This window comes from Muntiacus reevesi, chromosome 1 (genome assembly GCF_963930625.1).
Source record: "Muntiacus reevesi chromosome 1, mMunRee1.1, whole genome shotgun sequence".
Classification (NCBI taxonomy): Eukaryota; Metazoa; Chordata; class Mammalia; order Artiodactyla; family Cervidae; genus Muntiacus; species Muntiacus reevesi.
Genome location: NC_089249.1, coordinates 20,053,657 through 20,081,483, shown reverse-complemented (window position 1 = coordinate 20,081,483; position 27,827 = coordinate 20,053,657). Strand labels below are relative to the sequence as shown.

The 27,827-nt window shown below is 49.3% G+C and overlaps 1 protein-coding gene, 1 long non-coding RNA gene and 1 other non-coding gene across 4 annotated transcripts in view; 2 read left to right on the top strand and 1 right to left on the bottom strand.

Annotated features, from left to right (window-relative positions):
• The first annotated feature begins 3,167 nt into the window (after window positions 1–3,167).
• Window positions 3,168–27,827, top strand: part of LOC136170705 (uncharacterized) — a 57,839-nt gene continuing 33,179 nt past the window's right edge. Inside the window, exons 1-4 of one of the 2 annotated variants that reach the window (XR_010663666.1) lie at window positions 3,168–3,279; window positions 11,730–11,782; window positions 12,069–12,188; window positions 14,483–14,581. This is a non-coding gene — a long non-coding RNA (uncharacterized lncRNA). Of the gene's footprint in view, window positions 3,280–11,729; window positions 11,783–12,068; window positions 12,189–14,482; window positions 14,582–27,827 lie in introns of those variants that run through there. The other variant, XR_010663667.1, reaches the window with a different exon arrangement.
• Window positions 8,111–8,217, bottom strand: LOC136156720 (U6 spliceosomal RNA). Its single transcript, XR_010661206.1, has one exon. It is a non-coding gene; the product is annotated as a U6 spliceosomal RNA (small nuclear RNA).
• On the top strand, window positions 15,598–20,618 carry LOC136170692 (apolipoprotein L3-like; the record flags this gene model as incomplete). Its single annotated transcript, XM_065939107.1, has 2 exons — window positions 15,598–15,689; window positions 18,986–20,618. Coding segments are annotated over 2 exons (951 nt in total), but the record flags the coding sequence as incomplete, so codon positions are not given.

The window sequence follows — 27,827 nt, the reverse complement described above, 5'->3', positions numbered from 1 at the left end:
TGCAGAGCAACTAAGCCCGTGCACCGCAACTTCAGAGCCCGCACACTAGACCCGTGCTCTGCAAAAATAGAAGCCATTGCTATGAGAAGCCCATGTACTCAATGAAGGATAGCACACTCGCTGCAACTAGAGAAAGCACCCCCTGCCCCTCAACAATGAAGACCCAGGGCAGTCAAATAAACAAACAAAGACATTGTTTCCCTAGTGAATGCCTAATGCTTCCCTAAGGTAATGCCTCCTAAGCCCCACTATCTACTGCCACCTTTGTTAGAAATGCACGTGGGCAGAGACTCCAGCAGGTAAGGTCCCTACAGGGCCGAGGTTCTGTATTTCTCTGTGGCTTTCACTCGTTACCTGTCCCGTGCTAACCCCCACCTGCCCCTCCTGCGTCCCCTCAGCCCCACTCTCCCTGCACCAGGAGGAGGCTGCCCACAGAGCAGCAGGGCCAACCCCGGCTCCAGGCCCCTCCCCGGGCCTTGGCCTTTCTCCGGGACTCCGTGGTGGCGGGGGTGGCACATGGTCAGCAGCCGGCTCTCCTCTTTCGGACAGAAGCCCTGGAGCTCGACAGCAACCTGTACCACATTGGCCAGAGCAAGGTTTTCTTCTGGGCCAGCGTGCTGGCCCACCTGGAGGAGGAGCAGGACCTGAGGATCACGGACATCATCATTGGCTTCCAGGTCTGCTGCTGGTGCTACCTGGCCAGGAGGTGAGTCCCGGGACACCCACCCCACTCAGCCTGATCCTCACTCGGGGTCTGTAGCTATCCTGTGGTGGAGGGCAGGTAGGAAGCGGGGCCTGGGCACCCTCATGCTGTCAGATTCCCGCCGGGGAGGCCCACATGGCTTTCCCTGCCCCTGAATTTCTGCCTGAAGTTTAAAGTAAGCAGGCGGGAGGGATGACTGTGCTTGGATTTTCCCTCCAGGAAAGCTCCTGCCTCCCACTGTTCCTCCTGTGTCCCTTCTCTATGGGTGACGCCCAGAGCTGGCTGTCCCCAGGGGACCCCAAGCTCTGGAAAGGAGGCCTCCTTGAGTCCCGACAGCTCCAGTAAGGTCAGGAGCGGACTTGTGCAGGTCAGTGGGCAGGGCAGCTGCCCGTGTGCCCCTTGACTCCGCTGTTGTCAGGAAGCATCTAACAGGAGGCTTCCTGTGTGCTGTTTTGGATCTGTCAGGAATCCTCTGTTCCTTACTAATTCCTGAATATTCAGGAGTTAACAGGAAAGGCAAGCCTTTCCAGGGGCTGAGGAATCCAAGCATCTCCTTTATTAGTTTTTCAACATGGTGATAAGTATCCTCTTCCTTCTTATGAACCATACGGTAAAAGTGATTGCTTACAACTCTCTCTCTTTAATATTGATTGCCTTATGTTTTGTAAGTCTGGAATTTTAATCTTTATCTTTGCTGAGAATAACTACCTTGTAAGACAGTATATATGCCCACACCATGTTGATTAAAACACCTTTGCTCCATCAGAGCTTGGATCCCCATGTCTGTCTTTGTTTCTCTCTCTCTCTCTCTCTCTCTATATATATATATATATATATATATATATTTATATTATATATATTTCTGGTTGATTCCCTGGAATGTGAAAGCCAACTGCATAACCCAGGGAATATTAGCCTCTTTCCTTCTTTCACTTTCTCATCGTCAACTCCAGACCACCAGGTTCCAGTCCAATAAAGCACCAAGACTCTGTGCCTGGGCTCTGAGGCGTCTGTCCTGGCCTGAGCCCTGAGCCCTGAGCCCTGGGAACAGGGTGTCAAATGAACGTTGGCACGATGTGAGCTGCTGACTCTCCCACCAAACACACATCCCTGAGTCGCTGGAACAAAGAAGCCACCTCTCCCCTCCTCTCAGCGCCCTTACCTACAAAACACAAGAGATACATAACAGTTGGCTTTAAGACCAAACTATGGTTGGCTCTCCTCATGGAATAACCTTCTGCCCCTCCCTCAATCCTGGACGGTGGGGACAATAATGGCCCAGGGACACTTCCTGGGGTGAAGCAGCCCTGGGGGAAGGGCAGGCAGGCCTCCATGGGGCACCCAGGTCCACTGCAGTCACTTCTGCTTGAGGCAACCCGAGAAGTTCACCATCAGTCCAGCTGCAGGACTCTCACTGTGGGAACTTGATTCTCCATTTCTTCATCTGTGACACGGAGCCAACACTCCTAGAGCTGGTGTGAGAGTTCAACAGGAAAGGCGTGGATGGTGCAGTCACAGCACCTGGCACACGCTGACCTCTCTGTCCACAGAGGCTCTTTGCTCAGGAACCAAACAGGGGACAGGGCCAGCTCTCTCTTGTAGATGTCTCTGAGTCACCAGGACACTGGTTTTCTGATAAAAGTCCTCCATTTGGAGAGAAAAAAAATCTGTTGTCAGGTGGAGATAAGCCGAGGTAGAAAAGGGCAGTGTGCTCTCAGCCCTTCCCACGAACTTCTGCATCCACCTAATGGCAGTGACCACCAAGGCCGGTCCTCCTCATGTGGGCTAAAGGCACTAGTTCCGTCCCTGCCAGCAGGGCTAAGTCTAGAGGGATCTGATCAAAAGGGATGGGGAAAGGCATGGAGAGAGTGGCTGAGGGGTGGCCTTAGGCCCCTCTTCCAGGTACCATGGAAGCAGGACTGGAAATAGTGGATCTACAGGTGAGGTCACGGAAGGCTTCTCAGAGGAGGTGATGCCAGATTTGGACTTTGCAGAAAGCATCTCTCCTGGTTGGATGCAGCAAGTGTCCCTGGCAGAAGAATGTGTGTGAGTGAATCTTAGAAGCCACATGAGCACAGCCCTCCACAGCAGTGTATGACAAGTAGGCACTGACCAACTGGTGTGTTCTGGGACTGTACCACATGCTGGTGGCACAAAGGTGAATGAGGCAAGCAGACTGGTGAGTGTGGGGTTGGGTGGGGGAGAAGATGGAAATATGGAGGAGTGATTTGCCAAGGGACTATGGTGTATTGGTGGCCGATCTTCCTTAAAGGAGCCTGAGGCAGGGTGGACTGTGTCAAGAAGGAAGTGGAATGTCAAGACTGGACTTGTTTCTCTAGGGTGTCAGCAGGAGAGTGGGAATAGCCCAGGGCGGGGCCTGGTGGGCAGGGTGTTTGTTTGACTTGAGTCACTCAGAAATAAGGGTTTTGCTTTCAGTTTTGCTTCCCAGAGTTTATCTGGGCCCAGAGGGTGCATGTGGTCATTGCAGAGACGCAGAGCTGGCGGCTGCATCTGCACAGATGTGAACAACTGGATCTTGTTCACACTTGGAGAGAGGAAGGTTCCTGAGTAAGCAGGTGGGTAAGACCCCGCCCATTTCATCTTCCTTTCCTCAGGACGATTGTCTGAGAAAAGGATGGTTGTCACTAACTGACAGAAGAAGAAAATGGAAGCTCAGAGAGGTGAGGGCATGGCCGAGGCAGCAGGTGAAGCGGGGTCAGAGCCTGGATGTGGGGCAGGTGTGTCTGAGGGCTTCCTCCCAGCCGAGGGCCCCTAAAGAGAGCAGAGGGAGGGCGGCACCCATTCACATGGGCTCAGCTCAGGACGTGGACCCCTGAGACATAAGCAGCGACCCCCAGAAGGAAGGTATATGTTCTGGGTACTCAGCCATTTAGGAAATTAAAGGAAGTAGACAGGGTGGAGGAGGACAAGGGAGTCAGAGCTTCCCCTCCTATAACCTGGTCACCTTGAAGCTTTCCCCAGGGAGCTCGGCTGGGGCTGGTGGGAGAAAGGGGATTTTTTTCAGATACAAGGAATCAAGGTTTGTTGAAAAAATGTGCCTCTGAATGCCAAGCTCAGTGCCAGGGGCCGGGGGACACTGCGGCCAGGAGAGAAACAGGACACCAAGCGGGGAGTCGAAGGGCGCTGGCTTCCTGTGTTCCCCGGGCCCTCTGCTCAGGATGTGGGTGATGGGTGGTCCTGTGTGGGGAAGATGGCCCTGCTAGGAGAAGTGACAAGGACTCACTGCACAAGGTCCACATGTAATCCCTGTGTGGCAATATTAAGATAAAAAGCCAAACTCTACAGACATCAGTATAACAGCCTTTTCTGAATCAAGCTTGAACATCTGGGAGTTCATGGTTCACATACTGTTGAAGCCTGGCTTAGAGAATTTTGAACATTACTTTGCTAGCATGTGAGATGAGTGCAACTGTGCTGTAGTCTGAGCATTCTTTGGCATTGCCTTTCTGCCTGATTGGAATGAAAACTGACCTTTTCCAGTTCTGTGGCCACTCCTGAGTTTCAGTACTTTCAGTTTTTTTCTCTCTGGTTTACATTTGGATCTTTTTCAATGATCGATTGCTTAGGATCTTTAGTTTCTTCTCCATTCTCTTCCTCTTTCTCCCCCTTCTACCCTCCCTCCCCTTTCTAACTTTAACACGGGAACTGGGGTTGTGCTGTGTCATCGAGAAGCTGCTGGTTTCATGTCCCCAGAAGGGGTCCCACGCCTCAAATTTTGGCCAGGCTGTGCCCAGGAGGGCGGAGGGTGCCCAGAGACCCTGGACAGGAGGAGCAGCAGAGAACAGACAGGGCCCCTGATGATGTGGGTAGGGTTCTCAGACCTGGAGGAACTGAGCAAAAAGGAAACATGACCAGGAAAGTGTGACCTTCAGGAGGACCTGGAGAAGAACTGGAGGAAGCTGGCAGAGGGAGACTTGGAGCTGGGCCTCCAGGGACAAGTAACTGGTCACATAGTGAGGCCAGTGGGGAAACACATTTCACGGGGAGGGGCAGCCTGTGCCAAGTGAGGCATTAGTCTCCTGCAGCAGGCCCTGTGGAGACAGAGAGTGTGAGGAAGACAGGAGCTGAGGCAGTCGGGAGGGTCTGGGTGCTGGGCTAGGGACTTTCTTAACGCCCCTGAACCTTCCCAGGGAGCATGGCTGCAGGCACATGAGGGAGATGGTTGGGGAGAATCTGTCTGCCCGTGAGGAGGGGAGGGATGCATGATTGGCCATGCAGCTGGGCAGGGACAGGCTTCTCCAGGGTCCTCCCCTCTCCCACGAACAGCTTTTCCAGAAAGGGACCAATCAGAGGCTAACAGAGGAGGAAGCCCTGGATAGGAATCCAGCAGAGGAAGCACTGCCCACATCCACACCCATGTGAGGCCCCAGACAAGGGTCAGGACCAGGCCAAGAATGGGAGAGAAGGACAGAAGGATGAGTCCAGTGTTCAATGCATTTACAATTGTTTGTTGTCATCCAGGAGCCGGCCCTTCTGCCTGAGCCCTCCTCTTCTTTCTGACTTGACTCTCCTCTCATGTTTCATGATTTCAATAGGCTGGCCTGGCTCCTGGGGTCCTGCAGCTTCAGGGCAGAGAAGGAGGCAGGGGGCCAGCCAGCTCTCCTCTCCCATCCTCTTGGAGGAGGGCCTGCCTTTGTGAATTCTCTCCCATCCACATGACAATGCCACCAACCTTCGCCACCAGGCTTACCCCCTAAACACAAGCTGATGGTCACTCTTCCTGAGGGGGAGCTGTGGGCATTTCAGAGGAAGGTGTAAAAGGAAAGATTCTAGGAGTGGAGCTTAGGTAAGGGGATTTGGGGGGAGCTCTAAGGAAATGGGGTTGCTCTAGATTGGGTGCTGCAGAGAATGGGGGGCAGCACTACCATGGGGTCTCAGTAACTCCATCAGTGGGGAGGGGAGACCAGAGCGAGGATACAGCTGTAATGGGTAAAGAAGGAGCAGTCATGCTTTTCAGCCAAGGGAGGGGGCGAGGTGTGGGTGAGGGCACAGTGATGGGTGTTTGCTGTCTCCTCACTCCTGCTCTCAGGGTGATCCTGTGTGAGACTGAAGTTCTGTGAGAGCCTTTACATCCAACAGGAGAAGAGCATCACCCTGTTGTGACACCAGGTCAGCCTCGGGATGTCAGGGGTTCTTTCTTTCTCAATCCTTTATGAACATTCGTGTAAATAAACAGAGAGGAACATACCCATAGACTTTAAGACTCCTCTTATTATTAAATTCAATTAACACAGAATATTTCCATCACATTCACTCTTCTTTGCACCATAGAGACAAAAGAAAGGTACCAGCTCAGGTGTGTCCAGCTCTTCGCAGTCTCATGGACTGCAGCCCTCCCAGCTCCTCTGTCCATGGGTTTCCCAGCAAGAATCCTGGAGTGGGCAACCATTTCTTCCTCCAGGGGATCCTCCCTGCCCAGGGATCAATCCCATATCTCTTTCATCTTGCATCCCCTGCATAACCACTAGCATTCTTTTTAACCTTTATGTCTCTCTTTTGGGCCACACTTTAGAAAAGTCCTCTCATTTGAATTTTATTATGAACTCATGACCTTTCACAGACTCAACCTGTCTCAATGAAACACATTCATAGCAATCATTATCTTTTTATTATTATTATTGTATGTGGATGCCCCCTTATGACCACTTCTCCAATCATCTTCAAAAGCATCCTTGTCTTTGCAGGAGCAGAGATGCCAGTCTATGGAATTCACCTCCCTGGTAAGGGGTCTTCCTTCCTTTGAGGGGACAGAAGTCCAAGGGCACACATGTGGGTAGGCAAGATGCTGCTGGACAATATATGCTGAAGGTCACAGTTCACTCTCATTATTCTGGTTTAGCTCTGTTTTCATGCCTACTTTTCTAGAGAACTAGGTTTCACCAACACAAACATGTCTCCTACACTGGCAGTTGTCACAGCAGGAGTCACACATTTCTTCTTGGCATTTAATTCAACTGCCTCCATCATCTTCAAGGTGGTGGCACTAGAAACCTCCCCATTATTGTGGGTTACTGACTACAATAAAGTGACTTCTGCTGTCTTAGAGTTAAAACAATCCAGTCCTAAGTGCATATGGTTAAAACAGATCAATTTGTACACAGGGTTCTACTCATTCTTTCCCAAGGAAATGCTTCTTCTTTGGATAGTTAATTGATCTCTTTAAATGATTTTACTACATTGGGAGGTGGAATAGTGTGAGAATGTGTGCACAGAAGACAGAAACCTGGATTTGGATTCTGGCTCTTGTCTAGCTGTGTGTTTTCAGCAAATTACTTAACCTCTCAGAGCATCAGTTTCCTTTCTTATAGGATCATTGTGGACTAAAAGGAAATGAATTCATACCAAGCAATTGGGAAGGTGCCTGGTGCAAAGTGGGAAGTCATCAACCACAATTGCTAATAAGTAGTAGATGTTGTATTTCGCTTGTTCTTGACTTAAATTTGATGGTATTTTTTACTTCTTATTAGGAAAAATAAGGATTTCATTTATTTTTAAACTTTCTATTATACCTGTCCCCTTCTTCTCCTTATATTATTATTCCACTAATTGCATATCCTCTGTTAGGAAGCTTTGTATTGTAAGCAGTTTATTTACATCTTTGTTTCCTATGCTCTCCACTGGACTGACTATTTCTTGATTCCCAGCTTTGTAAACTGAGATATTAATCCTCCTCCTCCCTTCAGTGTTTTGGCTCCCAAGTTCTAGGCGTATATTTTGATTTTTAAATTAACAAGTACATTTACTTCACATATTTAAACCTTCTGTTTCATTTTAAAAGATAAAGGTTATTTTATAATGACTATAAATAAAATAAAACTAATATTTTGGAATCACTATATTATACATCTGTAAGTTATATCATATTATATATATTAATATAACTTCAGTTTTAAAACATTCTCCAAAGGACTCGGACATAGATATATTTACTTTAGATTTTTTAAAAGATCAAACAAAGGTGTTTACATTTTTTGTGATAATTTAATACTTTATCTTTTCATTTATTTTTATTAGTTGGGGGCTAATTACTTTACAATACTGTAGTGGTTTTTGCCATACATTGACATGAATCAGCCGTGGATTTACATGTATTCCCCATCCTGAGCCCCCTCCCGCCTCCCTCCCCATCCCATCCCTCTGGGTCATCCCAGTGCACCAGCCATGAGCACTTGTCTCATGCATCCAACCTAGACTGGTGATCTGTTTCATGCTTGATAATGTACATGTTTCAATGCTATTCTCTCAGATCATCCCACCGTCGCCTTCTCCCACAGAGTTCAAAAGTCTGTTCTATACATCTGTGTCTCTTTTTCTGTCTTGCATATAGGGTTATCGTCATCATCTTTCTAGAGTCCGTATATATGCGTTAGTATACTGTATTGGTATAAAAACATGGAACACTTCAGAAATTTGCATGTCATCTTTGTGCACGGGCCATGCTAATCTTCTCTGTATCATTCCAATTTTAGTGTATGTGCTGCCGAAGTGAGAATTTAATACATTTTTTAAGAGCTAACTTGTACCATATAGCTGCACATGCTTCTCAACTGTTCCATTCAGTTCAGATTAGTCACTCAGTCGTGTCCGACTCTTTGCGACCCCATGAACTGCAGCACACCAGGAATTCCTATCCACCACCAGCTCATTGAGCTACCCAAACTCATATCCATTGAGTTGGTGATGTCATCCAACCATCTCACCCTCTGTCATCCCCGTCTCCTCCTGCACTTTAGTTTTTCCTGATGTTTCTAACTGGCTTCATTTTCACCCCTTGCACTGTTTCTCTTCAACATTTTCTCCATTTCTTTCCAACTGTGACTCATGTGATACCGAGTCCCCTGTGCCCACAGATTCTGGACTTCTTATCCCATTCTGGACTGGTTTCTCTCTAGGTCTGCTGCACACCCAGCTGGGAACCTTGGATTCCCTTCCCACTGGGTTGATGTTCCTGATTCCTGGATCCAACATCTATCTCTCTTATAGGTATCCTTTACCTTCCTCCATAATTAAACAAACAAGTAATCTATTTTTTTTTCCTGCATCTCATTCTCAAGTAACCTTCTAAAAGTCTGGTGAAGAGTGAAGGCTGCTGTGAATATGGGATGGGATGTGGGGCTGGTGAGCTTCTCCCCTGCTCTCCCCTCAGCCTCCCTCTCATCTTGCTCCCTCTCTGGGTCTCTGCCCAGCAGACCATTCTTCTCTCCTATGAACAGGCTCCCTGTTTCTCTCCCTCTCCTGCACTCCTCTTTATTCAGCTATCACTTCTCCATCCAGTGAGTCTTCAAATATTTGTTAAAGACTCTGGTCTCCTATTGTTCCCATGCTTGTTTTTATTAAAGCAGCAGAGGGAGGAGAGGCAGGCTATGGGTTCTTGACCCAGTTAGTGGGGTAGAACCAGGGTACTAAGGGCAAGATTTCTGAACTTAGGTAAGTCAGGTAACATCTATGTGTCAGCTTCCTTATTTGTAAATGAGGATACAATGGTACACATCTCAAAACCTAAAGGAAAAACATATGAGGTACCATTGGTAAAGTTTCAGAGCCGATACCAATGCAGAGCAACAATTACAAACACAAGTTGCTCTTATCAGTGAAAGTGAAAGTTGCTCAGTCATGTCTGACTCTGTGATCACTTGGATTACATAGTACATGGAATTCTCCAGTCCAGAATACTGGAGTGGGTTGCCATTTCCTTCCCCAGGGGATCTGGAGAAGGATCGACTCAGGGATCGAACCATCAGCAGTCATGCCCATCGCCTGCCTGACCTTCAGAAATAGGAGTTCATTCCTTCATCAGTTCTTCATCAGTTCCTGGAGAATTCCCATCCTGCACAGACTTTTGGGCAGGGATTCAGGCGCTGGGTACAGAACCATTCGGTGTCCACCCCGAAGTCTCCCTGAACCCTCAGAGCTGGACCCCACTTAGCTCAGTGTGTGGTTGATGCAATTCCGCGGTGACCCCTGGGTTAGGTGAGAGCCCTGTGATTCTGAGCAAGAGACTGAGTCTGACTAAGTGACACAGAAGAGGTGCTGGGGGAAGCAGGGCAGGTCAGAGAAAGGAAACAAAACCCCAAACTGGCGCAGGTCAGGAAGGACAGGAAGCGGGACAGGTCCCCCTGCAGGAGCTCACGATCTGTCCCCTGAGCCCCCGCCAGCAGGGTCTTAAGTCCTAAACTAGGAATCCCAGTGTCAAATTCTCAGGACACAGAATAGCTGGGGTCCGGGGACTATATTTTTGGACCAGTAGGTCAGGCTGGGGATGAGGAAGATGAATGGGTAACAGGGACCCTGAACCCTGGGAGTAAAGTCTCAGGTCAAGAGGCTCCAGATTGAGTGCTTCCTAGATGCACATGTGTCCTCTACTCAGACCAACAGAAATGACTCTCCTCACCCTGTTCTGGGTCCAAGCATCCCACACACAACAGCAAGTGAACCGCTCACTTCCCCTGCTGGAGACAAACACGCATTACCTCCACTTGCTGCATCTTGCAGTGATGTCAGGGCTGAAGGGCCCCAGGTGATGCCAGTGACTCTCCTGCTCTGTTGAGCCCCTTTCTCTGTGTTCTGCATGTATGTTACATATGTACAGGCAACAGGGAGGTGCAGTGGGCCCTGACCTCCAGGAACATTGCTCCCCTGAGACCAGTCTTCACTGGGATCCCACTCCCTGTTCCTCCTCCCTGCAGGGAAATTCACCCTGTGGAGCCTGGGCTGGGCCATCGCTGTGTCAGCAGCGTCACCTGGGTCCTCATCAGATCCTCACTGCTCCTCTGAGAGCAGGTGGTATCACCCCCACGGAGAAAAGGAGGAAGCTGGGCCCAGGGTCCAGGAATGTGCCCCGGCCCCTGCCTGGGAAGGACTGTCCTGGATGGGGCCTCTGTGTGTTTCCAGCCTCTTTCCAGCAACCAGGTTGAGCTGACTGCTTGGGAGGACACAGGGTGTCCTGTCCCAGGAGGAAGTGAAGCAAGCAGGTGGTGTGTCTGTAGCACAACTGTCCTGGGTCGGTGCAGTGTACCTGCCTTCTTGGAGCCCAGGTCACGCAGCTGTCTGTCACCACCTGCTGTCCTGTCCCACGTGGGGAGAGACGGGCAGGGGTCTGTGCTGCACGCACATGCCCACCACCCAGGACCTGAGTCCCTCCCAGCAGGGCCTCTGCTGGTGGTTTCTAGTTTCTCTGCAGGCCCCGGCACTCGGTGATTTTAAGCTGGTGCTCCCATGTCTCAAATGTACCTTGCAATTCACAGAGCCGCTTTCACACCAGCTGCGCACAACTTCCTGTATATTTGTTCCTGGAGCTTAACCTAACTGAGCAGTGTTGTGCTAAGTCTGCAGATGTCAGAATTTACATTAAAGCTGCTTCTTTTCGGCAAGTTGTGTTGCTGGCACAGAATATCTACCAAGAGTTTACACTCAGATGAGTGGTGAGCTGGCCTGGGCCCTGTCTCCCTGTCAATGACAATCGGTGATAAGAGACTTGTTCTGTCACAGCCCTGCTTCCAAACCACGTGTAGTCCTAGCTGGCTCCTGCCTGTGGCTGCAACCTGCTCAGCTCTGCTGCTTAGCTCCTCTGCCTCCTAAGGCTGCTAAACCCACTCTTGACTTTACATTACCTGCTGAACATAAAAAATTAAAAAAGCTTTTTCTCTACTTACCTAAGGTAAAGCTGCCTGAACTCCGATGTCCACTGCGACCTTTGGTAGAAGTGCACGTGGACAGAGACAGCCAGATGTAGGATTCCTTTAGGACTGAGGTTCTGTGTTTGTCTGCAAGTCTAACTCATGACTTCCCCTGTGCTGACCCCAACTTGTCCCCTTCTCAACCCTTCTCCACTAGACCCCCAGCTCCTGCTTCCCTTGCATCTGGAACAGCCTGCTCACAGGGCAGCAGGACTGACCCTGGCTCAGGCTCCTCGCCCAGGCTTGGCCTTGCTCCAGAGCCCAGTGGTGGGTGCTGGTGTGGGGAGTGGGGTGTGGTATGGGATAAGCATCCAGCTCTCCTCTTCTAGATCACAGACCTGGACAGCAGCCTTTACCCCTTGGCCAGAGCAACGTCAGCAAGGTAGGCGGGTATCAAGTGGGAAAGGGGGAGAGAGGGAGGGGCTAGGAAGAAGCCCATGCGGTGGGAGAGTGATGTGCCAAGGGCCTCACAGTCTGTTGGTGGCAGGTCTTCCTTCACAGATCCCGGGTAGGATGTGCTGAGCCAAGAAGGCCCTGGCATGTCAGAGCTGAGCTTGTTTCTCTAAGGGGTCAAAAGGGAGGGGGAAAGAGCCCAGGGTGGGGCCCGGTGGGTGGACAGGCCTGAGTAACTCAGACATAGGGTTTTCACTTTCACTTTTGCTTCCCAGTGTATATCTGGGCCCAGAGGGTATATGTGGTTTATTGAGGATTTGCACAGCTGGTGGCTACATCTGCAGACCTGAGAACAACTGGATTTTGTTCACCCTCGGCCAGAGGAAGACTCCTGGGTAAGCAGGGGGTTAAGACTCCGCCTAACTCCCCGTCCTCAGGATGAATGTCTGAGAAAAGGATGGTTGTCACTAACTGACAGAGGAAGGAAATGGAAGCTCACAGAGGTGAGGGCATGGCCGAGGCAGCAGATGAAGCAGGGGCAGAGCCTGGATGTGGGGCAGGTGTGTCTGGCGGCTTCCTCCCGCCACCTGGGCCCCTGAACAGAGCAGAGGGAGGGCAGCACCCATTCCGGTGGGCTCAGCTCAGGATGTGGACTCCTGAGACGTGACTGGAGACCCGAGAAGGAAGGGAATTTGGCGGGGGGGCTCTAGTCCTTTGGCCTAGAACACACAGAAGAACTACACAAGAAAGGTCTTAATGACCCAGATGACCACCATGGTGTGGTCACTCACCTAGAGCCAGATATCTTGGAGTGTGAAGTCAAGTGGGCCTTAGGAGGCATCACTAGAAACAAAGATAGTGGAGGTGATGGAATTCCAGCTGAGCTATTTCAAATCCCAAAAGACGATGCTGTCAAAGGGCTGCACTCAATACACCAGCAAAATTGGAAAGTTCAGCTGTGACCACAGGACTGGAAAAGGTCAGTTTTCATTTCAATCAGAAAGAAAGGCAATGTCAAAGATTGTTCCAACTACAACACAATTACACTCATCTCACACAATAGCAAGGTAATGCTCAAAATTCTCCAAGCTAGACTTCAACAGTATGTGAACAGAGAAATTCCAGATGTTCAAACTGGGTTTAGAAAAGGCAGAGGAACCAGAGATCAAGTTGACAACATTCATTGGATCATAGAAAAAGCAAGAGAATTCCAGAAAACATCTACTCCTGCTCCATTGACTACGCTATAGCCTTTGACTGTGTGGATCACAACAAACTGGAAAATTCTTCAAGAGGTGCAAATACCAGACCACCTGACCTGCCTCCTGAGAAATCTGTATGTAGGTAAGGAAGCAACAGCTAGATCCAGACATGGAACAACAGACAGGTTACAAATTGGGAAAGGAGTACACCAAGGTTGTATATCGCCACCCTGCTTATTTAACTTATATGCAGAGTACATCATGAGAAATGCAGGACTGGATGAGCACAAGATGGAATCAAGATTGTCGGGAGAAATATCAATAACCTTAAATATGCAGATAACACCACCCTTAGGGCAGAAAGCAAAGAGGAACTAAAGAACCTCTTGAAGAAAGTGAAAGAGGAAGAGTGAAAAAGTGGACTTAAAACTCAACGTTCAAAAAACTAAGATCGTGGCATCCGGTCTCATCACTTCGAGGCAAATAGATGGGGAAACAATGGAAATGGTGACAGACTTTATTTTCCTGGACTCCAAAATTACTGCAGATGGTGACTGCAGCCATGAAATTAAAAGATGTTTGCTCCTTGGAAGAAAAGCTGTGACCAACATAGACAGCATATTAAAAGGCAGAGACATTAGTTCGCCAACAAAGGTCCGTCAAGTCAAAGCTATGGTTTTTCCAGTAATCATGAATGAATGTGAGAGTTGGACCATAAAGCAAGTTGAGCACTGAAGAATTGATTCTTTCAAACTATGGTGCTGGAAAAGACTCTTGAGAGTCCCTTGGACTGCAAGGAGTTCACACCAGTTAATCCTAAAGGAAATCAGTCCTGAATATTTATTGGAAGGATTTATGCTGAAGCTGAGGCTCTAACACTTTGACCACCTGATGCAAAGAACTGACTCATTGAAAAAGACCCTGATGCTAGGAAAGATTGAAGGCGGGAGGAGAAGGGGACAACAGAGGATGAGCTGGTTGGTGGTATCACCAACTTAATGGACATGAGTTTGAGCAAGCTCTGGAAGTTAGTGATGAACAGGGAAGCCTGGAATACTGCAGTCCATGGGGTTGCAAAGAGTCAGACAGGACTGAAGGACTGAACTGAACTGAGGAGAGGCCAGGTATGGGATCTTGAGCCCATAGAGTGAACTGGAACCCAGTCTACCATGAACAAGATTTCTGACCTCGGGCAAATCACATAACATTTATGATTCAGTTTCCTTATCTCCAAACAGGAATACAATAGTACACATCTCAGGGTTATTGGATTAATATACATTATAATTAATAAAACCTTAGAGCAACTGAAGTGTAGAGCAAAATCAGAAACACTTGAGGCTCTCATCAATAGCTGTTGCTATATCAGTAAGGATCTTTACTATCATTTCAGTCAGGTCTCAGGAGGGGGAGTTGATAACTGCTCTTTTGCCTTCTAAAACGGGGTTAAACATAATCAATATTTGCTTTCTTTCTTTACCTCCCAGCACATGATAGTCACAACCAGAACCAAAAGAAAACCTCTCAATATAAAGACCTGCTTAAAAAAAAAAAAAAAACTGAGAACTGACAAGATCGAAAGGATGAACTATCCTATTTCATGAGGATGAATATAAATTGGTAGTTTCTTTGCATAACAGTGTGGCTCTGTGCATGAAAAATCTTTAGGTGTTGATACCCTCAGACCCAGTCATTCTACTTCCAGAAGTAGCTTAAAGAAATATTATCAAAGGAAGGCAAACTTTTCTACAGGAAAGATTTCTTTGCATTATTATTTACATAAATAATTAGAAACAGCCTAAAAGTTCAACAGTCAGGGGATGACAGCAGAGAGGACTGGGCACCATCAAGGGTCCTCAGTCACCCTGGGCAGAGCTTCAGGGATTGGGCGGGGTCGGAGGGACTTCAGGCGCTTGTGGGATAAAGGCTGTTGCAGAAGCTAGGAGGCTGTGGGCTGTAGGAGCTGCAGCATCAGGAAGTTTATCAAAGCAGAGACTGGCACACAGGGAGCAAGACATCATTCAGATTGAAAACACTCGTTTGTTAATAAACATATCTACGAACACATATTTTTATATTAAAAAGGCACAGGGCATAGTCATCACAAATGTGGGATGTAGATTGGAAAGACCAGGCTCTGGCACCAGCATCAAAACTTGGGCTGACCTAATTTTAGGTGAGTTTCAGGAGCCTGAATGTCATAGACGATGAATCAGTATTAGTTATTACCAATTAGTACACACAAGTGTTCCCTCACGTAATTTCCAGAGTATCCCTTCCTATCTGTTCTTCTGTCTCTGGTTTTATTGCTCTATAACTTCCCAGATGGTTGTCTCCTGTCTGATTACCTTCTCATTGGGCCCCAAAAGGAGAGCAGGACTCTAACTCAGGGTGGAGACAGCAGTGGGAGGATGAGTAACGTTCCTTAACTAGTGGCCAGCAGAGCCCAGGGGACAGAGAATCATGCTGGGTTAAGTCCATGGTCGCACTGGTGGCCGTCCTAGTGGGAACCACTGGAGACCAAACAAACCCTTCACTGCTTCCTGCAGTCATTGCTCACTCATGATGGAGCCCACAGACTGTTTTTCCTTCCCAAGGGTGAAGTCACACCTCCTTCCATCCTGACGCAGACAAGGAGCTGAAAGGAGATTTCTGCTGCTGTCATGAACCCAAAAGACCTCTGAGAACGCTCAGGTAGTCAGCTGTCTCTTGTTTGGATGGTTCCTACTTGTGACCCAGAACTGAGATGGTGCCATCTATCTGAATTAACCTAGAGAAGAATCAAGAAGGGAATAGATAAGCATCCTCGAGTCCCATGGAGTCCAAGGGGACTTCCCCTACACTGGGGTCTGTCCCCATCACCTACTTTCTGGCCCTCTTCTATGGGAGCCATGGGCAACGTTGTCAGTTTCTCCCTCCAAGTCCCCCAGATCCCAGTTCATGACTCAGGAGTGAGGCCAGAACATCCCAAGGACAGAAGGGACAGCAGAGAGTCCCCGAGACCAGAGAGGGCAGGGAGAGGAGGTCCTGCAGCATCCCTGAAGCTTCTCCTGCCCTCTCTCTTGTCCAAGCCTCCTCCTGCTCCCAAAACCTGGGGCATCACCACAGAGGCTATTTCCTCCAACTCTCACCCTGCCGCCTGCCCAGCTGCTCTGCAAGGATCAGCAGACCCTGAACTGAACCCCAGTCTGGCCTTTGTTGTCTCCCCCTCATGTGACCTGGAGCACAATTACCTGACCTCACCTGTAAAATGAGAAGAATATTTCCCTATATTGTTATGAGGATGAAATGTAACGTGCTCTGTGGCCTGGTCCACACAGCAGGTCCTGCCAAGTATGATGCTGTCCCCTCTACCTAGAATGTCTTAGATCCAGGTGGAAAACTTGCCCTCCCCCCAGAATCAGCTCTGCCTCCATGCTGTGTCACCACACTCGCCCAGGGATCTCATATATAAGCATGTGCTTACCAGGTCTGACACCTCAGGCAGGTTCTGGCTCTAATGATCTCAAACACCCCTGCAGACTCCCAAGTGCTCTGTTATTTCCCCCACCCACCCACACCCCAATCAATAAATACACAGATTTAGTGCTCTGGGTTCCCTCCATATGAGACCTGGGTTCCTTTCACTATAACTAAAACAGGAAAAAGAAAAACAATTAACAACCCCTCATGCTGCAGGATAGACAGAGAGCGAGTGAGCTGATATCACTTCCTCTTCAAAAAGGACACAAGTCTTCCTGGATTAGGTCCCCACACTTCTGACCTCATTTCACTGGAATTTCCACTTAAAGGCTCTATCTTCAAATAGACTCATTGAGGTGGGGGTGAGGCTATGGCTTCAGCATATGATTGGGGCAGTTGGACACAGTCCACCCATAACCCCAGGTGAATCCATCAACAGTACCCCCAGATGACTGCTGCTCAGAAAGATTAATTTAACCACTTCATACTCATTACCATTTACCATTTACATTACAGCATAATTTCTTCTCATCTTAGTCTTTTATCCACCTAGAGTAAAAACTTTTCTTGAGGATATCATTGAGCATATCCAGAAGAGAGTAAGCAATGAATAGCTGCAAAACCTCCTCACTGAAGGCAAAACCTGCTCACTGAAGGCACAACCCGGGAGAACTTTGTGACTGAGGATGGTTTGTCCAGGTAACCTACACCGGTGCATCGGGAATGTTACCCACATCCCCCCCACTCAGGCTAGCTTCCTCCTGGCAGGCCTCTTCCAGGGGTCAGGATGGAGCAGAGGGTCCAGGCTGGAGGACTAGTAGACAGGCTCAGGCGGCAGGCCCAGGACTAGAGTGAGGAGAGTGTCCCCAAGGACACAGAACTGAAGGGGCTGTGACCCTAGCAGAGGTCCCCTGAGTGGGAGGGGGGAATTTCTTCCCTCCCTGTTGGGATCCCGTCAAGCTGGGCTAGAGGGACCTGGGTGACCGTGTCCTCCACACCCTGCCTGGGACCTGGCTTCTCCCTCCATCAGGGACCCTATTCTGGTCTGCATGGAGCTGCCCTGACAGTGGAAGGCCGTGTGGCTCAGTGAGCCCTCCAGGGTCACAGTGAGGGGCTGTGATTGTGTGTCATTTGAGGGATTCTGAGGAGCCTCGTGCATCCCCACCCAAGAGGAAACGCTTCCTCCACCAGCTGTGCAAGTTCCACTCTCCTCAGGCTCAGCAATTCAGATAGATGTTTCCTAAAGTCTCTTGAATCTTTAGAGGTTCCACAAAGTTGCATATGGCCTTAGGGTGCAGTATGTGAAGCTGTTACCAGGTAAGGTGTGAGTTAGGCTGGTGACCCCCGAGAGGTCAGGGATGCTGGGCACAGAAAGATGTCACGATTCTAGTTACAGTTTATTGCAGAGCAGAATTCAGGTTCCCATCAGCTCCAGGACAGTCTGGGCAGGTCTCACACATGAAGCTTCCATTGTCCTCAGGACGACTTACTGTCCTGGATTCAGCGTGTGGCAGGACACACAGAGCCCAGCCCCCAGGGAAGTTCATCCTGTATAAAAACAAATTATAACTTTTTTTTTTAATGTTCATTTTGCCTGAAATACAACATCAAATAAATTGGTGAGTTATCATAGGATGAGATTTCTAGAAAGTTCTGGATATGTGTACTGTGCATTTTGCTTATTTGTATAATGTCTACAGTCCTCATTTGTGTTTGTCTTTGTATTGTGATAGTCTTTCCTTTTTGTTAGTTGCCAGTAAGTTAATTCAGTGTTAAACAATGTTAAATGCATGACAACAAAAACCCTTTTGTGATGTTGAATGAGACTAGGACCAGGCTTCAATCTTTTATTTATTATGGTGATGCTTTATTTCTCTATTACTGTTATTATTTTCAAGCTAAAAATTTAAAAACAAATTATTAATACCCTGACCTGTTTTCACTGGCTACTCCCAGAGGTCAGACTAGTGCCTTCGTGTCCAGCTCCTCTGGAGGTCAGTGCAGATATTACTTGACCCAAAGACACCATCGTGTGTCACTTTGTCAGACTGCCCAGTGGCCAAAGGCCCAGGCAGACAAGAACACTCCTATCAGCCAGAATATTCCAAGAGCTTAGGGACCACTTCCCAGTTGCCAAGGGCAAAGAGCAGGTTGACTCCTCACTACAAACTAAGGCCCTTGAATGAAGGTTTTCTTCCCAAATCCCACTTCTGTTAGTTTCTCTGTGGACTTTCCACCCTACCAGTCCTTTGGAAGTGATTGTGTTGACCTGCCTCTGAGGCATCTTTATCAAATACCTCTATTAAGATTATCTTAAAATGACTTTTGCTTATTTATTTCATGATTGAATAATGGAGTATCCATGAGGTACAAACATGTGTTTAATGTTGAAAATAATTTACATTTGCAAAACTCTTCCCTTGTGATTTATAATAAAATCTCTGTGTCTTATGCAGAATAGATCCATGGACCTTATTTTACGGACAAGCAAATTGTCTTTCTTAATCCCTTGATGTTCCTTGTTACAGGAAAGAAGTGGAGGCATTACATGAATTTCTGAATGAGTTAAAGACAGACTTGGCTATGGAAGACCAAGAGAGATTCCAACGGGACCTGCTAGACAGGGAGAGGTTTTTAAAGGAGTTTCCTCAGGTGAAAAAGGAGCTGGAAGAGAGCATAAGAAAGCTCTATGCACTTGCAGACAGGGTTGACAAGTCGCACAGGGACTGTACCATCTTCAAGGTGGTGGCCAACTCTACCAACACTGTGTCTGGTGTTCTAAACATCCTTGGCCTGGCTCTGGCACCCGTGACAGCCGGGGCCAGTTTGGCGCTCTCGACCACTGGGTTAGGGCTGGGAGCAGCAGCTGCTGTGACCACCATGTCCACCACCATCGTGGAACACTTTAGTAGATCATCAACAGAAACGGAAGCCAGTGGCCTGTTGTCAACTAGCATCACAGAAAACATGTCTGTGGGAGCTCAATGTCTGTCTGCACTTGGGATGGCTTTTTCTACAAGAAAAGTCTACAAATCCATGCAAGGGGTTAGGAAAAATGTCCATGCTGCAAAGTTTGTGAAAGAAAACTCTCAGTTAGTAGCCCAAGTTAAAAGCTTCACAAGCACTGGGCAAGTCTTCATCCAGACAAGCAAGGAGGTGAACGAAGTTTTCAAAGGCACCATTCTGGAAATGACCAAAAAGGCTCGGATCATTACTGGAGGCTTTACAGGAATCTTCCTTCTAGTGGATGTGGGCTTCCTGGTAAAAGAGTCGATGCACTTGCATGAGGGGGCAAAGACAGAGTTGGCTGAGAAGTTGAGGCAGCAGGCCAGGGAGCTGGAGAAGAAGTTGAAGGAGCTCATACAGACCTATGAGAGGCTGAAGTAAGGCCTGATTCCCCCACCCCCAGAGAAGTGCAGGAACCAGGGACACATGTGAGACCAAGGATCAGAACACCTTGTTGAGGGGAAAAGAGGGGGAGACAACACTGATGGAGCTGGGTGTTAGGAATCTGGCCTTTCAGTAGCTGAGCACAGCAGGGGAGGAATGCATGCAGGGTGAAGATGGGGAAAGAGAAGGAAGGAGCCTGGAGTCTGGACTAAGGGATGAGAATGACGGGAGGGGAGATACCACTTATTTTGGACTAAAGAACACACTGGGGGCAGAACAGAGAGGCAGAAGAGCTAGCAACGAGAGGCCAGGAATATGAAAGCATTTAAAATGGGAGAAAGTCAAAGAGGAGCAAAGCTGGGATTCAGGAGAAGCAGCCCGGGCTCCTCTATCGCGCTCCCCAGGGTTTGCTGTCCCAACAAGAAGAGTCTCCCCCTGATGGTGGTCTCTAGCCCTCCTTCTCCAGCATCAGCTCCCCTTTGATTCCAGCAGGTTTACCTTAATTAGGCAGTGACTTCTTGATGATAATGGTGGTGGTGGCAGCAATGACTACTCACTGTGTGGGACATTTGTCGAGATGCAGGTGATATTTGGGACCAGGATACACTGAGTGACTAATGAAGACCCTAGGAAATCCAAATGCTGTGTGAAACAGAGGTGGGTACAAAAAAAAATCACAAAAGAAAGAAGAAATGACACCAGAAGGCAACAGCTGACCAAGGAACTGTGTGGTGTGTCAAGGAGATCACCAACCTGCGGTGAGGAAAGGCCGCCTCTCAGACCCTCGGATTCCTCTCCAGTGGTGGGTGGGGCTGGACAAGATACTCAGGTGCCTTTGTCTCCCCCCACCTTTTGTTCTCCAGACTCTGGTTCAATAAATATGAGCTGGTTCAGTGAGGCTTCCTTGCGTTGATTGATGCGTTCAACGGGGTTCCAGATGCCTGACCTCCTTCTGCATGAGCCTGCCTCCCAGGATCTCAGGGGGCACGTCCTCCATGGCTCCTCCTTCCTGCCCACTGGGCTCCCATCCAGTCATTTCCCTCAGATCCTGGAGCCCCCAGCCCCATGGGACACCCAGGAGAGCTCGTGTCATCTGACTTGGGCTGAGCACGGGGATACTCCTCCTCCAGCCCCGGGGACCAGGATGGACACAGGGCACCCAAGGGTGATTGAGAGCAGAGGGCTTGTGTGCAGGTGTGAGAGAGGGTCAGCCATAAACAGAGGGGCAGATGGAGACAGCACATCCCTCATCCAGGCTGCCTTCATGTTTAACCAGGACTCCTGCAGAAGCTTCCCCTCTCCTCTTGGTCAGAGCCTGGACCTCAAAGGGTGAAGGTTGAGCTTTGGGACCTTGCTCTTTCTTATCATAAAAGAGAATAATTTGTTTGCTGGAGGTTCACAGGAATATCATGACCTGACATCAAGAAAAAAGGCTCTAACACCAAGAAGGCTGCAACAAATAACCAGGCCCCTCGCTTACCTTTCTCAAGAAAGGGCTTTGCTAAGAGTTTCAGAGAGTTTGGGATTTTAAAGGCATGAGTCACCTGTGTGTTTGCATGGCCCTGCAATGAACCTTCTTTGGTTCCAAATCCCAACTTTTGGTATTGTTTGGCCTCACTGTGTGTTGGAAACATGGACTTCCATTCAATAAAACAGGCAGTCCAAAGTATTCTGCTGGAGTCTCAATCCCTTGAAGGCAGAGGTGGACTCCAGGCTCACTACATCCCCCGGAGCAGGACTGGGGGGCTGGGAGAAGTGGGCAGGAAGGAGGGAAAGTCTATGCAAGGCCATGTTCTGACCCAGTCACCCAACTGGGATAGCACCTGCCATGACCTTCTGAGGAAACTTCATGGAATTGCCTCAGGCTCATCCTCTCCAGGGAGGAAAAGGGAGCATCTGGGTGTGGCTCTCACCCCCCTGGGCCTGCTCCATGGGGCACCAACTCTCTGTCTTTCCATGTGGAGCATGTGAGCACCAAACAGGTTCCCATCCCATGGTGACCCCTGTCTCAGGTGAGATCCCTGTGGTTCTGAGCAACAGACACCGAGTCTGACCAAGTGAGCACAGAAGAGAGCCCACTGGAGGGAAGTGGGGCAGGTCAGAGAATGGAAAGAAGCCCCCAAACCTGTGCATTTCAGGAAAGACAGGAAGCAGGACAGGTCCCCCTGCAGGATCTCCCGGTCTGTCCCCTGAGGCCTCTGCCAGCGGGGGGGCTTAGGTCCAGGCACCTAGAATTCAGAGTCAAAATCCCAGGGCAGAGAAGAGCTTGGGTTGGGAGACTATTCTTGGCCCAATAGGTCAGGCTGAAGGATGAGAAGGATGAGTGTGTAATAAAGACCTGAACCCTGGGGGGAAAGTATCAGGTGAAGAGGCTCCAGATTGACTGCTTCCTGGATGCACATGAGCTCTCTTCTCAGACCAACAAAATGACCCTCCTCACCCTGTTCTGGGTCCAAGCATCCCACACACAACAGTAAGTGCACCACCTTTTCACACGGTTCGTCCTGTTCATGTTCATGGGGTTCTTGCGGCAAGAATACTTTGGCCACCTGATGTGAAGAGACGAGTCACGGAAAAAGCCTGATGCTGGGGAAGACTGAGGATTACTGGCTACTCTGGGCTCTGTCCTTGGGGCTTTTTCAGGCCAGAAGGGTAGCAGACTTATCAGAATTTCAGTCACTTCTATCCAACCAAGGACTGTAGCTGCCTTCAGGAGAAATCGACAAAAAATGACTATCTCTTCCTTTACCCATCATTCAATCTGTATTTGACTCCCCTCAAAATCCTCCTGTTCTGCTCCTTCTCCTGAGCCCTCGCATGGCGGTTTTGCACTCTCTACTTTTGTGTTCTGTACTTTGTACCAGGTCTAGAGTGTGTGGTTGTTGCCTGCAAGAGATTCTGCTTGTCAGGAGCTTGTCTTACATGATTTTTGAGCCTTACTTCTTTCTCTGACTTGTGTGATCTGAAGAAGTCGCGTCCCTGCCTTTTTTTTTTTTCTTTCTTTTATCCCCCAAGTTTTTTATTTTATTTTATTTTATTTTATTTGGGTTTTGTCACACATTGACATGAATCAGCCATGGAGTTACATGTATTCCCCATCCCGATCCCCCCTCCCACATCCCTCTCCACCCGATTCCTCTGGGTCTTCCCAGTGCATCAGGCCCGAGCACTTGTCTCATGCATCCCACCTGGGCTGGTGATCTGTTTCACCCTAGATAATATACATGCTGTTCTCTCAAAACATCCCACCCTCGCCTTCTCCCACAGAGTCCAAAAGTCTGTTCTGTACTTCTGTGTCTCTTTTTCTGTTTTGCATATAGGGTTATCATTACCATCTTTCTAAATTCCATATATATGTGTTAGTATGCTGTAATGATCTTTATCTTTCTGGCTTACTTCACTCTGTATAATGGGCTCCAGTTTCATCCATCTCATTACAACTGATTCAGATGAATTCTTTTTAACGGCTGAGTAGTATTCCATGGAGTATATGTACCACAGCTTCCTTATCCATTCGTCTGCTGATGGGCATCTAGGTTGCGTCCCTGCCTTTGCCTGTATCCCTATCTACATAATAAAATAATAATTCTGCCCCTCTTCAAGAGAATCACATGATAAAAATGTAAATGAGTTGCAAATAGCCAAGCGCTCTTCTGATAGAATCATACCCTTTGCTCCTCCTGTCCTTCCACAGGCTCTCCAGGGTCCAGGGCGCCCCATGACCTCTATACCAGGGAAGCAGGCCCTTATGGGGAGGGAGAACTTGGACCTCTCCTCTGTGTTTCAGGCCCCCTCCCATCTCCTTCCCCTTGGACATAAATCAGAATGGCGAAGATCCCAACTTTAGAGTCAGACCTGGGTTTCTATGTTTCTTTACATCTCTGACATCTCGGATAAGCCGTTTCCCTTTCCCTGACGAGCAAGGCTGCCCTTTGCCTCCCCACTGATGGGGAGACCCTTCTGCTGACACAGTGCCGTTCTCAAGCCTCATGTGGTTCTCGCCCTCTGCTTCCACATCTGGCCTGGCAATGCTTGTCCTCCTGCGATTTACTCCTCTGGCTCCTAAGTAGGTTAGGTCACTCTTGACTTTGAACTACCCTTTTAAAAAAAGCAACCGTGTTTCTCTAGTCACCTAAAGCAATGCTACCTGAGCCCCATGTCCTCTGCCACCTTTGTGAGAAATGCACATGGGCAGACCTCCACAGGTCAGGCCCTTCAGGGCTGAGTTTCTGCGTTTCTCTGTGAGTCTGACTCCTGACCTGCCCCTTGCTGCCCCCCACCTGCCCCCTCTTGGCGTCCCCTTACCCCCTTACTCTCCCTGCACCAGGAGGAGGCTTCCCACAGACCAGCAGGGCCAACCCTGGCCCCAGGCCCCTGCCCTGGCCTCGTTGTTCCAGGGCTCCGTGCTGGCCCAATGATCAGTAGCCGGCTCTCATCCTCTGGATCGAAGCCCTGGAGCTCTGCAGCAGCCTGTACCGCATTGGCCAGAGCAAGGTCTTCTTCCAGGCCGGCCTGCTGGCCCACCTGGAGGAGCGGGACCTGAGATCACAGATGTCATCATCGGCTTCCAGGACTGCTGCAGGGGCTACCTGGACACGAAGTGAGTCCCGGGACACCCACACCTTGCTCGTGACCCCCCAGCTCTCCTGCAGTGGAGGTCACTGAGGAAGCAGGGCCTGGGCGCCCTCATGACAGGAGGTGTCCCCCGGGAAGACCCACATAGCTTTCCCTGTCCCCTGCTTCCTGGATTTCTGCCAGAGGTTTAAAGTGAGCAGGAGGGAGCGGTGACTGTGCTCAGATTGTCCTTCCAGGAAAGTCCCTGGCCACCGCCTATCTTCCTTGTGTCCCTCCTGTAGGGGAGACACCCAGTGCCGGCTGTCCCCAGAGGACCCCGAGCTCCAGGGAGGAGGCGCCCTTAAGTCCTGACCACTCCTGTGGGGTCGGGGCAGGCTTGTGCAGGACCTCAGGAGGGGCAGCTGCGTGTTTGCCCCTTGACTCCTCTGTGTCAGTGCTTCCAGCCTGAGCCCTGAGCGCTGGGAGAGAGCGTGAGAGTGTGGTGTTTGGACATATGGACGTTTGCAGGACATGAGCTGCTGATATTCTTCTGCCCAACAACAGAGGTTTTCTGAGTTGCTTGAAGAAAGCTCCGCCTCTCCCTGACCAAGGCTGCCTTATCTGCAAAATCAGATCAAATTTCTGGCCTTTGTTGTGGGTGATTGTAAGACCAAATTGCATTGTGTGGTCCTCATGGAATAACACCCATCACTCTTCTGTCCGTCCCTCAAAACCTGGGGGGGAGGTGACCATGATGGCCCAGGGACATTTCCTGGGATGAAGCAACCCAATGGATGGTCAGGCTGGCCTCCCTGAAGGGCATAGGCCCATTGCAGTCACTTCTGCTTGGAGGCAAAGAAGAGAAAGCCCAACAGCAGTTGAGTATAAAGACTCTCAGGCTGAGTTACCTCTGCTTCTCCATTTCTTCGTAAAATGGAGCCAGTACTTCCTAGAGCTGATGTGAGAGTTCAACAGGAAAGGCATGGACGGTGCAGACACAGCACCTGGCACACGCTCAGCCCTCCGTCCACAGAGGCTCATTGCTCAGGAACCAAACGGAGACAGGGCCAACTCTGTTGTAGACTTCTCTGAGTTGCCAGGACACTGGTTTTCTAATAAAAGTCCTCCATTTGGAGAGAAAATATCAAGTTGTCAAGTGGAGATAAGCCAGGGAAGAAAAGGACAGCATGCTCTCAGTCCCTGACCCCCGCCGCAATGAACTTCTGCTTTCACTTAATGGCAGTGACCACAAAGACCAGGCCTCCTCCTGTGGGTCACTGGGAACAAAGACTCTAGTTCCATCCCTGCCAGCAGGGCTAAGTCTAGAGGGATATGATCAGAAGGGGTGGGAGGGGCATGGACAGTGTCAGAGGAGTGGCCTTAGGCTCCTCACCCAGGTACCATGGGAACAGACCAGAGGAATGTGGACTCTACAGGGGAAGGTCCTAGAGGGCTTCTCAGAGGAGGTGATGTCAGATTTGGGCTTTGCTGCATGAACATGATCTCCCAGGTGGTTGCAGCAGGTGACCCTGGCAGAAGGTCCTCTGTAAGTAGGTGCCCAGAATCTGCATGGATGTGACACTCAGCAGCAACAGCATGACCAGTATGCAGTGAGTAGGTGGCATTTTCTGGGACTGGGTCTCATGCTGGTGGCATGACAGTGAATAAGGCAAGCAGGCTAGCAGGTGTGGGTTAGTAGAGAAGGCAGAGGCGGCTGGGAAGAAGCCTATGGGCTGAGGCCAAGGGCCTCAGAGTGCGATGATGGCAGGTCTTTTTTCAAGGAGCGCAGAGCAGGATGAACTGAGCCAAGAATGACCTAGAATGTCAAGACTGGGCTTGTTTCTCTAAGGGAGCCATAGGAGGGAGGGAAAAACCCAGGGAGGGGCCTGTTGGGCAGACTATTTGATGCAAGTGACTGAGAACTGAATGTGTTCAATTTCCCCTTTTGGTTCTCCAGGTTTATCTGGACCCACAGGATGTGTGGTTTATTGCAGAGACACACAGCTTCTCGCTGCATTTGCAAAGCTGAGAACAACTGGATCTTGTTCACACTCGTCCAGAGAAGATTCCTGGGTAAGCAGGGAGGTAGGGCCCCCGTCCATCTCCCCATCCTCACTATTAAGAAAAGGATGATTGTCACTAGTTGACAGAAGAAGGAAAGGAAGCTCAGAGAGGTGAGGTCAGGGCTGAGGCAGCAGGTTAAGCAGGGGCAGAGCCTGCATGTGGAGGCAGGTGTGTCTGGCAGCTTCCTCCGGCCACCTGGGCCCCTGGAGAGTGCAGAGGGAGGGTGACGCCTGCTCAAGTGGGCTCAGCTTGGAACCCAGGCTCCTGAGACGAGAGCCGACACCCCAGAAGGAAGATGTAAGTTGCAGGTGCTCAGCCCTTTGGGAAACTGGAGGAAATGGAGGGGGTGGAGGAGGAAAGAGGAGTCAGAGCCCCCCCTGCTGCAGCCTGGCCACCCTGAGGCTGCCCATAGGTGCTTCACTGCAGCTGATGGAGGAAAGGCTTCCTCTTGAGATACAAGGAATCCAGGTGTATCATCACCTTGTCTCTTGAATGCCTGCGCAGTGCCAGCCCCTGCGGGGGGAACTGAGGCCTGAGAGGGGAGGAACAGGAGACCAAGTGGGGAGACACAGGATTTGCTATACAATGCCTACATTATGAACTCGGTTTTATAATTTTAAGACAAAAAGCCAAACTGTGAACACATCAGTCTAACAGGAGGGACATGGGCTTTGATCTATGTGTTTTACAGGCAGAGACAATGCTGGAAACTTTGGGGTTACAAAAACCATGTTCCCCCCTCACATATGCATGTCAGAAAGTCTGCCCATGGAGAACTGTGTGACCCTGGGCAAGTCCCCTCCCCGGGAATTGTTTCCTCAGCTTCTTACTCAAATTTTTAATATATATATACTTTTTTAAAAAATTTGAGTGTGTCAGGTCTAGTTGAAGCAAATGGGGTGAGTTGCTCCATAGCATGTGGGATCTTAGTTCCTTGACCAGAGGGCAAACCCACGTGCCCTACATTGCAAGGCGATTTAACCACTGAACCACCACGGAAGTCCCTGTTACTCAATTTTTAAAAACTGGTTTCAGTCCTTTTCTGTGGATTTTAGGCTCTCTCTTGTGGATTTTCACCTTGTTGACCCTAGGTATTGCAAAGTATCGGCTGGTCTCTCCTTGGAATCTGACCTGGCTTATGGTATGCTTTGCATGTTTTAATATTTAGAGGACAATAAATCAGCCTTTTCTTTATGGCTTATGGGATTTATGTCTTGACTAGAAAGGTTTCCTCAAATCAATCTTATTTTGAACATTTTTTTCCTAGGGCCATTATAGTGTTCTCTTTCTGGCTTACATTTGGATCTCTTTGGGACTCACTGATGGATTGATTAGAAGTTTTTTCTTTCTTCCTCTTCCTCC